The 17,422-nt window shown below is 43.5% G+C and overlaps 1 protein-coding gene across 1 annotated transcript; it reads right to left on the bottom strand.

The window, feature by feature from the left end:
- Positions 1-1,963: 1,963 nt before the first annotated feature.
- Positions 1,964-16,781, bottom strand: LOC120030031 (poly [ADP-ribose] polymerase tankyrase-2-like). The gene is made up of 26 exons (XM_038975348.1): positions 16,196-16,781; positions 15,565-15,789; positions 15,197-15,292; positions 14,933-14,969; positions 14,751-14,826; positions 14,465-14,559; positions 14,268-14,334; positions 13,917-14,103; positions 13,595-13,716; positions 13,330-13,421; positions 13,047-13,125; positions 12,351-12,522; positions 12,138-12,217; positions 11,855-12,000; positions 11,527-11,692; positions 11,069-11,288; positions 7,636-7,745; positions 6,282-6,470; positions 5,253-5,597; positions 4,946-5,066; positions 4,604-4,701; positions 4,423-4,497; positions 4,095-4,200; positions 3,718-3,904; positions 3,339-3,495; positions 1,964-3,124 (listed from the first exon to the last, which is right to left on the bottom strand). Exons 1-26 carry the CDS (start codon positions 16,479-16,481, stop codon positions 3,062-3,064), a joined length of 3,597 nt encoding a protein of 1,198 aa, XP_038831276.1. The 5' UTR covers positions 16,482-16,781; the 3' UTR covers positions 1,964-3,061.
- Between the last annotated feature and the right edge of the window lie 641 nt (positions 16,782-17,422).

Below are 17,422 nucleotides of genomic sequence, written 5' to 3'. Positions count from 1 at the left end.
ACCAGCTGACATGAACTCCACAGCCCTAGTGAGGAGTATCAAACATAGAGGAGGAAAAGTGTGGAGCATCACCCTTGGCCAATGATGTGCCAGTGCTTTCAACCCCAGTAGTGTATCTACTGGGGTTGGAAACAACCTCTCCCTCAATGTGAGCAAGACAAAGGAGCTGATCGTGGACTACAGGAAAAGGTGAGCCGAACAGGCCCCCATTAAACCTCAACGGGGCTGTAGTGGAGAAGAGATGACTCCGGGATGCTGGCCTTCTAGGCAGAGTTCCTCTGTCCAGTGTCTTTGTTCTTTTGCCCATCTTAATCTTTTCTTTTTATTGGCCAGTCTGAGATATGGCTTTTTCTTTGCAACTCTGTCTAGAAGGCCAGCATCCCGGAGTCGCCACTTCACTGTTGACGTTGAGACTGGTGTTTTGCGGGTACTATTTAATGAAGCTGCCAGTTGAGGACTTGTGAGGCGTCTGTTTCTCAAACTAGACACTCTACTGTACTTGTCCTCTTGCTCAGTTGTGCACCGGGGCCTCCCACTCCTCTTTCTATTCTGGTTAGAGCCAGTTTGCGCTGTTCTGTGAAGAGAGTAGTACACAGTGTTGTATGAGATCTTCAGTTTCTTGGCAATTTCTCACATGGAACAGCCTTCATTTCTCAGAACAAGAATAGACTGACAAGTTCCAGAAGAAAGTTATTTGTTTCTGGCCATTTTGAGCCTGTAATCGAACCCACAAATACTGATGCTCCAGATACTCAACTAGTCTGAAGAAGGCCAATTTTATTGCTTCTTTAAATCAGGACAACAGTTTTCAGCTGTGCTACCATAATTGCAAAAGGGCTTTCTAATGATCAATTAGCCTTTTAAAATTATAAACATGGATTAGCTAAATACAACGTGCCATTGGAACACAGGAGTGATGGTTGCTGATAATGGGCCTCTGTAGATATTCCATAAAAAATCTGCCGTTGTCAGCTACAATAGTCATTTACAACATTAACAACGTCTACACTGTATTTCTGGTCAATTTTATGTTATTTTAATGGACGGAAAATGTACTTTTCTTTCAAAAACAAGGACATTTCTAAGTGACCCCAAACTTTTGAACGGTAGTGTATATACTGGTTGACCTCCACATTAGGAACGTGCTGACTTCACTAGCTTCTGTGTTATGAGAAGATGGACGTGTTACTCTCACCCCGGCTCTCCACTGCCTGGCGAAAAGGTCAGCCACCTTCTTGTCAATGGTTATCCCAAGTTGAACTCAGAATTGATCAAAGTGGTCTCAATAATTCCTCTATTCCGCTTTGTAGTGTACATCTCAGTTCAGACAAAAGGTTAAACTACATTAAACTGTAACAAGCCCACTCCTACGGCCCAAATGTCTTCTCTTGCATGTCAAAACATCTTGAACTGAAGAGTGATACAGTGCCATTATCGGACACTCAACGTCTCATGAAAACAATGCGTCAGGAAAGCAGTAGCCTAGGTAGGGAGGAAGACACTGTCTGTATGTATAATATCCATACTAGACTACTAAATAGTGTGCAAAAAACAAACGTTTATAGTAGGCTGTGACATTTCGAAAATAGTACTTCGAATGCATCATCGAATGCGCGATTGCGTTGACTCCTGCCATTCGTTCATTTTGGTACAGCGCGTGAATTTATCTGATTATCAACGGTAGTCAAACTTGAGTCGTAAAAGACGAGTGAATTCTACTAGATCAAACGTCGAAATACGTATGCAATTAAGTAGTTTAAGTATGTAGTATTCTCGTATGGCTAATCGTACACTATCTTGGGAGACATCATACTGACAAGTGAAAAATGTGTAATTAACAATGATAGTTATTCCACTACCTAAAAAAACAGACAACGCAAGGTTTGGTACATAAGTGATTACATGCAACAACAATTTTTGTTTGTTACAGTAGGCTACAAACAACTTACAACCAAGGATTCACAAATAGCTCATTTATTTTGATGTGGCTGTTTGTGTGGAGATTATCCCCACCCAGATCCAGCCATGATACATCCAATTAGCAAGCAATTAGCAAGCAAACACTGTTCAAACATGACGTACAACTCTAACGAGAGTTAATCAGACAGGAATATCATGCAAAAGGAACAAAGTGCTGAGAGAACATCACGCAACCACAGCATATTAATGTAAATTAACTTCACATTATTTCAAATGACAGACACGGTTCTCACAGCGCATCCAAACACTGACAGAGGGAAATTGACAAACTACATGTTTTGTTTTCTCTGTGTAGTCTCGTCACCCTTGTGTGTTGTGTAAAACAAACAGCTTTCGAAGCAACACAGACTTCGTAGAGGGGCAATTTATGACAATTTAGGAGTCCTCAAATTTGAAGACTTTGCTGCGGCCACCATTACTGAATGAACGGACACTGATTCTGATCTTTTAACTGTCACTATGTAGACCAAACAATACACCTTCTAACAGGATAATGATCTAAATTGTGTCCAGCTTCTGATTTACAATACTAGACAAATAAGCCATTAGGCAATAGGCACCAATGGAAGAAAACAGACGGAAACAGGGAGTGACCACCTAGGCTTGTCCAATAAACATTAATTTTCCATTCCACAACTTTTGAAACATTTTTGCTATGATGTGCCCTAAATAAATATGACCCAGACATCCCCACAAGGCAGACTTTGAAAACACTGATTTTGACTGCTGGTTGATGGAATACATATTCTATAGGTCATTCATTTACAATAACATGGGCATAAAAATGTAAATAAATTAACACGCTAGTACTAAAAAATATATATACAATGTCTCCAGAAAAGAACTACTATAACACAGCAGTTTTTTTTGAGTTACAGTTAGACTTTAACCAGTTGTAGTTGTCCTACACAGCGTTTGTTAGAATGGCTACAGATGGAAGTGCTTCAAATGGAGAAGGAGAAAAAAGAATCTGTTTATGCATGCATTTAGTAAAGCTGTTGCTGCACCGAACATAACAGAACCAGGCTGAGACGTTCTTCTGTACAATTAACTTGTTGTTCTTCCCTCCTCCGTTCCACTTCTATCCGTCCACAGAGGCGTCGGGCTTTAATATCTGATAGGTGATCAAATACTCTGGATAGGCCTAGAGTAAATGACACAGGTGTCAGAGCAAGTCAATTGTAACAGCTTGCTAGTCCTAAGGGCATGCTACCATACAATTAACACATTAGATCCAAGAGGAGCAGTACTGCAAATGGAATGTAAGTCCGATGACAAAGAATGTCAATCCAGTGACTTCAGTAGTTAGCGTCAAAATGAAAGTCACACACTAATGCCAAAGCCACTAGTTACCGTACCTGCTCTCCTCTGTAGATGACATACTCTGCCAGTGACAGTCCGTTGACACTGGGCCTCCCTGTGACAGAGTGGTGTCCTGGAGGGGAGTGGGCCATCTTCATGGCACTGAACTGCAGGAAGGACTTGCCCAGAGTCACCCTGCAGAACAGCAGGTGCCTGAAGACGCATAGAACCCATCACAGACAATCAGACATCATGCCACCTCCATTCCAATCCAATCCACTTGAGCCATTCTTTCTTAACGTTGTGAAAGTCTCATTGGCGTGTTATTAGCGCCCAGCTATGGCTTGGTTAAGTTGTAGTGTGGTGACTTAGACCTCAGCTTTGATATGGCTTACTGTGGTAGAGAAACATCAAAGGACTGGATGGCTGGTTTACCTTTGGCACACGTAGCAGGACCTGTCTTTGTGCAGAGTGCAGCCTGTACCGCCTCCTATCCCGTAGACGTACTGGTTACTCTTAGACGAGTTCTCAGCAAAGTAGATGCCTGCTCCGAACATGCCGCCTATGTAAGCATGCCTCTCATCGAAACCCTTGTGGATGATGGCGTTCACAAACGGCGAACCTGTTGGGTCAAGAGCAGCATGAATGCTGGAATGAGCACTTGTGAATAGGATTTCTGAGTGTCGAAAACACTTGCACACAAAAAAAGATCAACCTCGAACACAACATGACCCAAGTGGTTTCTGGAGTGTCATGGATGACGGGTTCTCATTGGAATGTGGGCTGTGCTATTCTGTATATTATTCTCTTACCGTGAAACAACATCCGTTCATTGGAGTGATTGTGATTCTCCTCGGAGACCTCCTTCCTTCGATGGGTGTACCTCTCCCAAAGCTTCTTGTTACACACTTTCTGGATCTGCAGATCAAGAGGGGAAAATAGTGAATTAACAATACATTTCTCTCAAAGCAGGGATAAGAGAATACATTCCAATCACGGTTAATAAAGTTGTAATAACATGAACTGAATGTGCAGTTGAATAATGACTTCCATTAACTAGACTTCCATGAACTAGATTAAACTGGACAGAATAAAACAGAGCTTGCTTTCCTAATGTGGATAGAAACCAGCCAAATGTACCTTAACAATGTTGTATCTGTTGAAAACCCCTCCAGCAAGGCCTCCATCTCGGTGCTCTCTGATCGTACTCTGCAACTGTTCAAAAGCAAGACTCAAAGTCGACTCAACATTTTCTAATTGACAACAAGATATGATCAATAAGATGTAAGACTTTGATAGCGAGTCATCGTGTTGGTTGTACCTCCTCCTCCACCAACTGAAACTCCTTGTCGCCCGACGCCAGATCTATTAGTATGGTCCCACTGTTCGCCGTGTTCAACGTAAGGTACGGGTTCAAACCTGCATCACAGGAACGTGAACTTCTTTTACTATTGCAGTAGTTCAAAACTTAATTCAGGATGTGAACTTCAATCGAAACACTGCCCTTTCATACATCAAGATCAAGTAAAAATCTAAATCTTTGATGGTTGCATTCACTAACAGCCCTTGAAAAACACTTCGTAAATGCTAAACACATTAACATACATTTGAAGTGAACCTGTGTTATGGACAACAGCATGGGTCCTGTAGTGTGTAAACGTACTTTGAGGTCCGCTAATGATTCTCTCTACTCCTTTGATAATCTTGTGTCTGTGTCCGTAGGCATTGATACCGATCTCTTTCAGCTCCTTGTGTCCCATCTCTACCAGGACATCCAGAGTGATCTTCAAAAAGGGAAAACGGTGAACTTGAAATAATGTCAGATCTCACCTTCAGCATCTTAAGTAATGCTTCATAGGCCTATTGTGGAACATCAGATGTTGAAGACATCCTTGAAGCTTTTTATATAAAAGAAGTTTATCTAAGTTATCAGACATAAGGAGTGAGCTGCGTTTTGGGGTTCAGCTTACCTGCTCTCTTTCAAAGATCTCTAGTAGGTGTTCCAGTCCAAGGTTGTTGAGGAACTGTCCGATACTCAGATCCACACCAAGAACCTCCTTCTTGTCCGTGCCCACAGCCCCAGAGGGCCCCAGGAGAGCGGGTAGCTCAGGGAAGGCAGTGCAGGTGGAGGCAGTAGCCTGGTTGTCCAGACTGTTGCTGGAGGCCAAGGTGGACAGGGGTGTGGAGCTGGCTGAGAGGCTGGGGGGGACCACCACCCCTACAGGGGAAGACATACTGATTATCTGGGGTTTATAGCAACCGGGCAGGGCTGAAGGTGGCATGGCCGCTGTCAACAAGGCACGAACATCGTCCACCTGTAGAAAGAAAAGAAAGAAAGGAGAAAGAGGCATTGTCACTAATTTACCAAGTCAAGGAGGAGAAATTAAGAATGACACAAAATATTGACGACTCACAGTGCAACCATGCAGAGAAATACGATTAGACTGCATTAGCGATCGTTGCCAACACATCAATAACCCATAAGAGCATAGCAAGTATGAATAAGGCTACATGCTCCTATGTGAGCAAACCCTTGACATGCATACAGTACATTCAAGTCATTTATCAATGTGTGATGAGAGAGAGAACTTTCCAGGCATTTCATTGCCAGAGACAGAGACAGGTCCTCTCTTCTATTTAGAAAGAGGTCATGTCACCCAGTGGTTGCTGGTGAAGGTCAGGCCATGTGAGAGTGTAGAAACAAGCATTGAGAGACATTGAATCTCCTCAACAACAGCGAAAACTCTGGAAAGAATTCCAAACAGACTATGTAGGTGATGTTCAACATGCTGTTAACACGAATCACAAGCACAATATACGATGTCAGGGTGTTGTTGTGATTTGAGGGATTTCATGTATCCAAGAGCAGTAGACATGACAAACAGGTGAGTGTGGTGGCTGTGAGGATGACAGTTTATGCTACCCCTTCCCACACACTCCTGTGTTGGGGAGAGGTTGTCATCTCAGAGACAGGATAGCGAGTGTGTGTGGACGGATACCGTGACGAGGTCCAGCGGTGATTGGCCTTCCTGGTTGCGGAGGGCGGGGTTGGCCCCGTGAGCCAATAGCAGGGCACACAGCTGGGTCCTCCCTTTCTGCGCTGCCTCGTGCAGTGGGGTGAACGCCCACTTATCTGTGGCGTTCACGCATGCGTCGTACTTGATGAGCAAAGCAGCCACATCCACATGCTGCAAATGAGAACACATTGGACTCCACTTGGCTCTTGGTTCGTGTCTTGTAACTTTCTCTCGTTCTTTTGGTCAACTTGCATCTCAGACTCAGATATAGGACTTCTACAAGTTAATTCACCCTTTCTCTTCTACTCTCTAGGTTGACATGGTAACCCAACCAACACAGGTTTAAGAAACAAAGAAAACAAAAGGGGGAGAAACATCTATAGGGAGAGAAAGGGTAACGAATATTGGTTTAAAGAAAAATCGCAACACCCATTATTAAACAAACCAGATGGCACCATTTTCTTGTTTTTTTTATTTACTTACGGAAAACCAGGGGCACACTCCAACACTCAGGCATAATTTACAAACGAAGCGTGTTTGTTTCGTGAGTCCCCCAGATCAGAGGCAGTAGGTGAATTGGACCATTTTCCTGTCACGCTAGCCATTCAAAATGTAACGAGTACTTTTGAGAGTCATGGAAAATCTATGTAAAAAGTACATTATTTTCTCCAGGAATGTAGTGAAGTAAAAGTAGCATTTGTCAAAAATATCAATAGTAAACCAAAGTACAGATACCCCAAAAAACAACTTAAGTAGTACTTTAAAGTATTTATACCACTGCTTATTTGAAATGATCCAATCTGTGTGTGGAGTTAGAGCAAGCACCAGGCGATCGGGGAGGACTGTGGTGTGATGAGCTCCTCGCTTCTCAAGGGTCTGATCAAAGCAATCTACTGGCCTTTGTTTCCAACAGTGTTTTGTGTCATAGAGACATGAGTGCTAATCATTTGGCCAGCATACATACTTCACCCCTCGCCTCATCACTGAAACCAATTCATGATTACTTTCTTTTTAAAAGGAGCTTGTTTTAAAGGCCGCAGAAGACGCCTTTTTTATTCAAAAGGTATGCTTAATCTCTGAAACCTATTCATGGTTACATTTTTAAAGAAGCCTTTGACAAGGAACTTGGCGAGTGTTTGGTATGCCAAGTACGAGGCACTGACTCTTTCATTTAAATGAAAAAACCTAGACACATCGATCAAGTCTCTAGACATCCTGTTTACTTTTGTGTCTCTGGAAAATCATACCGTACAGGTAGTAGGAAGACTCAATGGACACCTTTAGAGTGTGATGGTGCTGTGAGTGTGTACAGTAGATTAGGGTAGCTGGGACTCACCCCGTAGGAGGCAGCGTTGTGCAGGGGGATGAGCCCTCCCTTGTCCTGGGAGTTGACCTCCGCTCCATGCTGAAGCAGGTACTCTGCTACCTCCAGGTTGTTGTAGCCAGCTGACACAATAGACACATAATTTGTTTAATCAGAAACGGCAATTATCTGAAAATGTTGTTCTCCTAAATCCGTAGTCCCATCCTGATGGTCTGCCGGCTTTTCAGGCGTTAATGATAAGTTAGTTGAATCCGTCAAATTCAGGAGAGAAGGCCAGACTTGAATGCAACGTTTTAACTAATTGCCTTGAACACAGCTCCCTAGTAACTGAACAAGCACCAGCTGCCAAACAGCCTCCCTTCCCGTTTGCAACACTATGGCTACGGTCCAAACACTTAAAAGACACACCCTATCCCCTCAGCCCTCAAATTAAGTGGACACTTCTGATGACGTATGATGACGTCTGACGAGTATACACTTGCAGGGCAAGGGGCGAAGGAATGATTTTTAAATGGACCATCCTTGGCCGTTAATTCGTCACTCGTTCGTCCCGCGATGATTGTGATTTCAGCCACCGGTAGCTTGTGGGTGCTTTATATGCGCTACAGTCAATTATGAGTGCATGTCTACTTATATTAAATATATAATTATTAACATACGCCTACTGATAGCTAGCAAATTAATTTGCTAACTAACATTAGCCTGCCTAGCTGGAACCTCTGAAGAAGGAAAATGTTTATCTATAATTTCCCAAAAACATATTTACGAGACGTATTTGTGCCGTCATGTGCATTAGTAGCACAATTTCTAACTTACAGTTGAAGTCAGAAGTTTACATACATCTTAGCCAAATACATTTAAACTCAGTTTTTCACAATTCCTGACATTTAAATCCTAGTACAAATTCCCTGTCTTAGGTCAGTTAGGATCACCACTTTATTTTAAGAATGTGAAATGTCAGAATAATAGTAGAGAGAATTATTTATTTCAGCTTGTATTTCTTTCATCACATTCCCAGTGGCTCAGAAGTTTACATACACTCAATTAGTATTTGGTAGCATTGCCTTTAAATTGTTTAACTTGGGTCAAACGTTTCGGGTAGCCTTCCACAAGCTTCCCACAATAAGTTGGGTGAATTTTGGCCCATTCCTCCTGACAGAGCTGGTGTAACGGAGTCAGGTTTGTAGGCCTCCTTGCTCGCACATGCTTTTTCAGTTCTGCCCACAAATGTTCTATAGGATTGAGGTCAGGGCTTTGTGATGGCCACTCCAATACCTTGACTTTGTTGTCCTTAAGCCATTTTGGCACAATTTTGGAAGTATGCTTGGGGTCATTGTCCCCTTGGAAGACCCATTTGCGACCAAGCTGACTGATGTCTTGAGATGTTGCTTCAATATATCCACATAACTTTCCTGCCTCATGATGCCATCTATTTTGTGAAGTGCACCAGTCCCTCCTGCAGCAAAGCACCCCCACAACATGATGCTGCCACCCCAGTGCTTCACGGTTGGGATGGTGTTCTTCGGCTTGCAAGCCTCCCTCTTTTTCCTCCAAATATAACGATGGTCATTGTGCCCAAACCAGAGGACATTTCTCCAAAAAGTACAATCTTTGTCCCCATGTGCAATTGCAAACCGTAGTCTGGCTTTTTTATGGCGGTTTTGGAGCAGTGGCTTTCAGGTTATGTCGATATAGGACTCGTTTTAATGTGGATTTAGATACTTTGTACCTGTTTCCTCCAGCATCTTCACAAGGTCCTTTGCTGTTGTTCTGGGATTGATTTGCACTTTCGCACCAAAGTACGTTCATCTCTAGGAGACAGAACACGTCTCCTTCCTGAGCGGTATGACGGCTGCGTGGTCCCATGGTGTTTATACTTGCGTACTATTGTTTGTACAGATGAATGTGGTACCTTCAGGCATTCGGAAATTGCTCCCAAGGATGAACCAGACTTGTGGAGGTCTACAAATTGTTTTCTGAGGTCTTGGCAGATTTCTTTTGATTTTCCCATGATGTCAAGCAAAGAGGCACTGAGTTTGAAGGTAGGCCTTGAAATACATCCACAGGTAAACCTCCAATTGATTCAAATGATGGCAATTAGCCTATCAGAAGCTTCTAAAGCCATGGAATTTTCCAAGCAGTTTAAATGCAGTCAACATAGTGTATGTAAACTTCTGACCCACTGGAATTGTGTTACAGTGAATTATATGTGAAATAATCTGTCTGTAAACAATTGTTGGAAAATGACTTGTGTCATGCACAAAGTAGATGTCCTAACTGACTTGCCAAAACTATAATTTGTTAACAAGAAATGTGTGGAGTGGTTGAAAAATGAGTTTGAATGTTTCCAACTTAAGTGTATGTAAACTTCCGACTTCAACTGTATTTGCATTAGTTTTTACTTACACTTGTATGTTGACTTCTCCATTGATGTTGTTTTTAAGTTTCCGCAGACTTTTCTTAGCGGATGTACAATCGTCGCAAATCGAGGGTGTGTCTTTTAAGGCTGCGGTTCAAACACTTAAAAGACACACCCTCGTCCTTGCCTTATGCCCTTGGGGGAATCCCCGTCGCCATCTTGGAGGGCGGTCCAAATGATTCGCCAAGCAAGGGAAGTTTGCAACGTAAGCCCCTCCGCCCTCATTTTTAGTCGGCTTTGCGAGTGTAAAATTATGTTCACTCCAAGGCCTGAAACTCCCCATAATTCAATTCAAGAAAAGTCAGCAAAAACTTAAAAACAACATCAATGGAGAAGTCAACATACAAGTGTAAGTAAAAACTAATGCAAATAAGTTAGAAATTGTGCTACTAATACACATGACGGCACAAACACATCTCGTAAAAAGTTTTTGTTTGGTTATCTTTTGGAAATTGTAGAAATAAAACATTTCACTTCTTCAGAAGTTCCAGCTAGGCAGGCTAACGTTAGTTAGCTAATTAATTTGCTAGCTATCATACAGTAGGCGTATGTTAATAATTATATATTTAATATAAGTAGACATGCACTCATAATTGACTGTAGCGCATATAAAGCACCCACAAGCTACCGGTGGCTGAAATCACAATCATCGCGGGATGAACGAGTGACGATTTTCCTGCCTAGGGTGGTCCATTTAAAAATCATTCCTTCTTCCCCCTCCCCTTGCCCTGCAGGGAAGAACAGCAGCCCAACTTCCACGGCCTGCTGAGGTCTACCTGGGACTCCAAGCCAAACCTTACCGAGTCCAACCCCCTGGATCCTTCATCTGCAGCCCTCGGCTTCACCCGGTCCATTCTCATTCCCCTCCCGAATCCTCACTCACATCCATTACATTTCTCAATAAATATTCTAAACCCTTAAACTTGTGAATGTTGGGTTGGAACAACGGCTTGTACACCCTGAAGCTCTCAATGACTAGGGTTCAAGATCACTGTCCTTACAGAAAGCTCCAGTGCGCTGACTGACCTGCCAGGTGTAGCAGTGTAGAGTGCCGTCCCTGTGCGTCTCTACAGTTAACATTATCAGAGCTGCAGAGCTTCTCGACCCGGGCCAGACAGCCCTTCTTGGCTGCGTCCAGCAGGGCAGCGTCTCCTCTTAGCAGGTCCTGCATGTCAGTGTCCCCGTCCTTCACCAGGTCCAGTGGAGTGCTCCCATCTCGGTTCTTCTTGGTCGGGTCTGCACCGTGCTGGGAGGGGAGCGATAGGGGTGTGTGTTTAGATAATCTGTGCTAGAACTGGAAGGCTCTATAGTATGTGTTCTATTGCACAGGATTAGGATGGATCTGGTCTCTCGAAATTCAAACGTAATTGTTTTCAGGGTAAGTGATGACTCTGAATCATACAAATCCAAGTGGCACTGTAGATGGTCCAACACAGTTGAAAATAGACTAGCACTAATCTGTAAGAGGGAAACGAACTCCTTACCTGCAGCAGCAGTTTGCAGATCTCGTATTTGCTCTTGGCGGCGGCCTCGTGCAGAGGGGTAAACTTCCACAGGTCAGCTATGTTGACCACAGCCCCGTGGATGACCAGCAATTCAGCCACCTCATAGTGACCGTAGGAGCAGGCGTTGTGAAGGGGGACCAGGCCACTGCAGGAGACAGAGCAAGAGAGAGAGAGACGGACACACATTACCCTTCTGAGCGACGAGTCTGAGTCAGGCCCATTGGAGAATAGGTAGAGCCATGCGTTTTTCCTGACCAAATGACCTGACCGGGAAAAGCTCCTGGCCTAAGTCAGGACCTGTGCTCACCCTTTGTCTTTGGCATGGACGTCAGCCCCATGCAGTAGAAGGTACTCCACCACAGACACACGGTTATACCCCGCTGCAAAGTGGAGCGGGGTGGATTGACGGCCCTCTCCATCCCTACAGTTCACATTCTGCATGGTACACAGCTTCTGCAAACACAAAGACAGCAGACATGTTACCACGAAGACTACTGTTACCATTTGAAATAAATAACTTGTAATATGAGTGTTATAACAATAGGGCATTGGTTGGTCAGATTATGCCAAAATGTATTGGAGATAGTTACTTTAACAATCTCCAAATCTCCAGACTTGGAGGCTTCTAGCAACTGCCAGTCAACATCAGAGTTTCCAATCAGAGTTCCCTCTGAAAGACATAAATAAGGCATTTACTGACACTTGAAACGGGACCAAATATTTCAACCCAGAATGATCATCACAAACCAGGTTCCTGTCTGTTTGTGTAACATGTAACATACTCCAAGATGTTTCCAGCCTACCTTGCAGTATCTCCTGCACACTCTCATTGCCCATTTGGGATGGAGAGAAACCTTGTAGAGACATGACGAGGGGGTCGCAGCCTGATTTCAGCAGCAGACGGCAGGTCTGGAGGTGGCCACAGTGGGCAGCAAGGTGCAGAGCTGTCTGGCCCAGGTTGTCCAGGGCATTGACCTATAGGGAGATAATAGTAATTCATTGATTTGATAGGGACAGATACAATCAAATATTGACACTTCGTATTATCAAGAATCACATGCATTGCACCGAGGGCTCTAAAGGAAAAGGCATAGCTTCTTTAGAAGATCAATGATCGTAGCATGAATGACTGAATTAATGATTGATCTCTTGCTTAATTTCAATCAATACAAAAATATATTCCTAGATTTTATTTTGTGCTCCTAACTTTAAAGTTGGGAGCACTAAGGATTTTTTTTTAACATTTAGAGCCCTGATGCACCATTACCCTACACACACAGATCACACACACACACACACACACACACACACACACACACACACACACACACACACACACACACACACACACACACACACACACACACACACACACACACACACACACACACACACACACACGCGCGCGCGCGCGCGCGGAATCATAGGCCATTAAGCAAATACACACGTTGGCTTGACCTTTATGCTATTAACAACACTATGATAACACCTGAACTTACCTTTGCCTCATGTCTCACCAACACCTCGATTATGTCGTTGTGTGACTTTTCAGAAGCCAGGTGCAAGGGGGTCAGGAAGCTTAGACAAATTACATCACAAACAAGTTAAAGTGGCTGTCATTTTTTTCCTATGGGTTGCACAATGGAAAAACCATCAGCCTTTAGTTCAGAGTCTTATCAGAGCATTCAGACTCATTTATATCTGTCATATCAACAATGGTAAGAGTAAAGTGACTGGTAATTGCTTGTGGGATAAGGGTTACTGACTCTTTGCACCACTCACTCTTTAGTCTTCTCATTTACGTTGGCCCCTTTCCTCAGCAGGAACTCGCACACTTGTTTTCTCTTGGGATAGGGAGATGTCGCTGCACAGTGCTGTTAACAACATATCTTAGATCTTAAAACACTGCTTAGGACGAAAGGCAAGCACAGAGCGACCCAGAAACTTCAAACAATATACGGGATACTAGCACTGCAATTCATTGACGGTATAACCTGCAGGAACACTATCTGTAGTACGTTGGCGACCCGGTAGTGAGGTGTCTTACCAGTGCGGTTTCATGGGTAAGGGGATGCTTGAAGGTCATGGTCTCCTGTGACAGGTGCTTCTTTAGGCGGGGCAGGTCAGCTTCACGTGCTGCCTGGAGCAAGGCATGACCTCTGAACTCATCTGTCACAGACACAAGAGGTCAGCTGAGAGAGGGGTTCAACTATTGCATAGGGAGAACAGGACTCATTATCAAGGTGTTGCCCCTTGCCTAAAATCATTTGTTTCATTCAGTTTTATTCGAGTATTGTAGGCTAAGCAAAAAAACAAGGTTCAGAAAGAATAGGAACAATGAAAAAGAGGGAAAAATATACATGGCTTACAGGCCAGGCGTTCTTTGAGCTGCGAAGTGGGAGACAGGTCAATGGCGCTCTGGTTGTGGCAGTTTAGGAAAGTGGGGTCGGCTCCGTAGCTGACTAGCAGGGAGCACACGTCCACCCTATTCTTAGAGGCGGCTTCGTGCAGGGGGGTGAACTGCCACAGGTCCATGGCATTCACACAGGCGCCCTGCTGCATTACCAAGGGAGGAGCGATGGAGAGACAGGGGTCAAACAAGACTTGTATAATGAGCATTTGAATGTTCAATGGGCCTCTGGGTTAAGAAATGTACATTTTATATACAGTGACACAAAAATGCATGAGCTACATACAGGAAGAATGTGTTGCAGACCAACCTTTACTAAAATTTCAGTGACTTCGTAATGTCCATAGGAACAGGCGTTATGAAGAGGCACCAGATCACTGAAACGTCAGAGAGAGTCATCCATCAGAGAAATTGCTCGCACGGTATTGGAAAGACATACAACGCCTTCCCTGCAGCATGCGATACAGATTCAACGAGGATGACGAAAGGACAGAGACCAAGTCGTACCCTTTGTCTTTAGCATGGACGTCAGCCCCATGCTTTAACAGCAGCTGCACTGTCTTCACACGGTTGTAGCCAGCAGCCAGATGCAGAGGGGAGGACTGAAAGATACACCACAAAGGACCATTTGAAATGGATTTGTTTGTTTGTCCAGACTGACACACTCTTTGTTAGTAACATGTTTTGGGCACGACTATCTGTCTTTTACCTAATTTTAGTGCATTTGGAATTTTAGAGAGGTGATGAAAAATGTGGTCTGTTCATGAATAGTTTAGGAGAGCATGTGAATTACCTTTCGACCGTCACTGGCATGACAGTTCACATTCAATGGTGTTAGCAGGGCCATCAACTTGTCTTCAATCCCACTCCTATGAAAGCATCACATGTATTAGAAAATTTAGAGCACAATAATGGTCACAGTTGATTACAAGGCTTCTGAATGGTGGTTATTTAAAAATCTGAGATATACTCCACCTTGCACTTTCTAGCAGGTCATCTTTTCTATATTCACCTGTGATTAGGAAAGTGTGGAAACATATTAGCCCACATATTTCCAAGATAACTTTTGTTCTTCACTGTTTTGAGTCATTCAACTACGTGTTCTGTCACTCTTGGTTCCCAGAGGAACAGTTTTATTCTGTTCCCATGCCCAAAATAGATGCAATGAGTGCAAACTAACTCAATCGTGCAATTTGGTGCTTCTAAAGTGCTTGTGAGGAACATGTTCCTCCCACTCACCGGTCAGCACTGCTTTAGTGGACGCTTCAGCCAGGTCCAGCGCTGTCCTCCCATCTGTGTTACGAATTGTTGGCTCTGCTCCGTGTTGCAGGAGCACTACAACACCAAATTCACCCATATCAGCATTTACAATATATCAACAGATAGCTTATGTTCTACACCAACAATATGGAGAGGGCACACCAAAGTTGCCATACTTGGCTTTTACAAAAGTGATCCTTTAAAGCACATTACAGACGTATCTATGACTGATTCTTCTGGAGATGTGACCATGATACTTGAAGCCATAAGAGAACAGTCACTGTGCTTAAACAATGCATATTTTCCCAAGGGGACAGCCTCACAGGGAGGCCAGAATCCAACTGTACCTATGCAGACGTCGCTCTTCCCCTTTATGGCGGCCTCGTGGAGGGGTGTGTAACTCCAGTTGTCCCTGGAGTTGGCATCAGCCCCATGGTGCAGGAGCAGGTTGACCACCTCAGAATGGCCGAAGGAGCAGGCGTTGTGGAGAGATACGAGGCCTCCCTCATCCCGGGCATGGACGTTGGCTCCATTTTGTAGTAGGTAGTCCACCACATCCCTGCGGCCAAATCCTGAATAAGAGAGATGGTATGGATTTATAGGTGCACCTGGTCCACAGAGAGGCATGAACAGACCTACTTAGTGATTATGCTTTGATTCATTTTCGTAATTGGAAAATGACTGTTACTGCTTATTAATAAATGCATTGATACATCAAATAGCAGGTGTAATATAACATAAGATAATACAATAGTTAATCCTCAAAATAAGTCCTTTATGAATCAACTTGATATTAGGGAATGTATTGTGGATGCACATTGTACAGACGCCTTTGTGTCTGGATTATTCTGTTACAATAAACTATTAACTGCACAGCGTGTCTTGTTACATTGTCTGCTATATTTGTTACATTTGCAGTGTGAAACAATGTAGCGAGATGTTTCCTGCGCCTAGCAACATTGTATCAACTGTTCTTACCAGCGGCGAAATGCAGCGGGGTGGATTTTCTGCCGGCGGTGTCTCTACTGTTTACATTCTCCGGTGTGACAAGCCTCCTCACGCGCTCCACATCTCCGTTTCTGCAGGCCTCGAAGATCTCCCTGTTAGGCTCGCCGGACCCGGGTGTATCTACTCCCAGGGAGACATCACCCAAGCCCAATACCCTTGAACACTGTCGGGTGGACATAAGTGGTGTGGTATTTTCGTAAATGTAGAGCTTGGAATTTGTGTTTGCAGACCACCAAAACCGTGCCACCGAGGCCATGAAAAAGGAAGAGCTTCTGCGAATTTATCGCATATCGTTACAAAACATGAAAATCGCGATGAATTCCGTGACATCGACAATAAATATGACTGTCAGAGTCAAATCCTTCCTGGCAACGAGAACATCAGTGCGCTGTCAAATAAGCATCCCATACCAAGTCCACATTAAAATCAGCCTGTAGGCTGCGGCTTGGAGCTTCTATCATGTTGCAGATACGTCATCGACCAAAATATCGATTCATACCGAACCCCATTATAATTGCACAAGGCAATACATTAAGTATGTAATATTGAAAGCCTCACAAAGGGTGGTTGTACGCCCCAAATAACAGAACTGCTATTCTGCTTGCAGCACTAACGATGACGTCACTGTCCTATGGTAATGAGGAAACCTTCAAAATTAAATCCTGCGTTTCAAAACATTGCAAGGTGGATAACTAATTCAAAATATATTACATTTTAATCAATGACGATTTGTATTGTGCTTATAAGCGAATGCAAGAAGGAATTTATGGAGAATTAAAAATCAAATCAAAAGTTGTTAACATTATTTTAATGTTCACAGTGGTAGGTTGACAATAGTGGGCTTAAATTGAAGGGTCAGTAGGGTCTGTAGAATCTATATATGGTGTAATTTTACGGGGGACTAAATAATACGGAGTGTTGCAGTTCTAATTACGTTGGTAACCAGTTTATAATAGTAATAAGGCACCTCAGGGGTTTGCGGTATATGGACAATATACCATGGCTAAAGGCTGTATCCAGGCACTCCGCATTGCGTTGTGCTAAGAACAGCACTTAGCCGTGGTATATTGGCCATATACCGCAGCCCCTCATGCATTATTGCTTAATTATACCATGGGATTTTTGAATACTTGTTTCTGATTGGCTTGAAGGGCATTCTAGAGCGTGCATTATTTCCCTATAATGCACTGTATTTGC

This window comes from Salvelinus namaycush, chromosome 35 (assembly GCF_016432855.1).
Source record: "Salvelinus namaycush isolate Seneca chromosome 35, SaNama_1.0, whole genome shotgun sequence".
Taxonomy (NCBI): Eukaryota; Metazoa; Chordata; class Actinopteri; order Salmoniformes; family Salmonidae; genus Salvelinus; species Salvelinus namaycush.
Note: the sequence above shows the minus strand (reverse complement) of the source record. Positions and strands in the feature narration are given on the sequence as shown.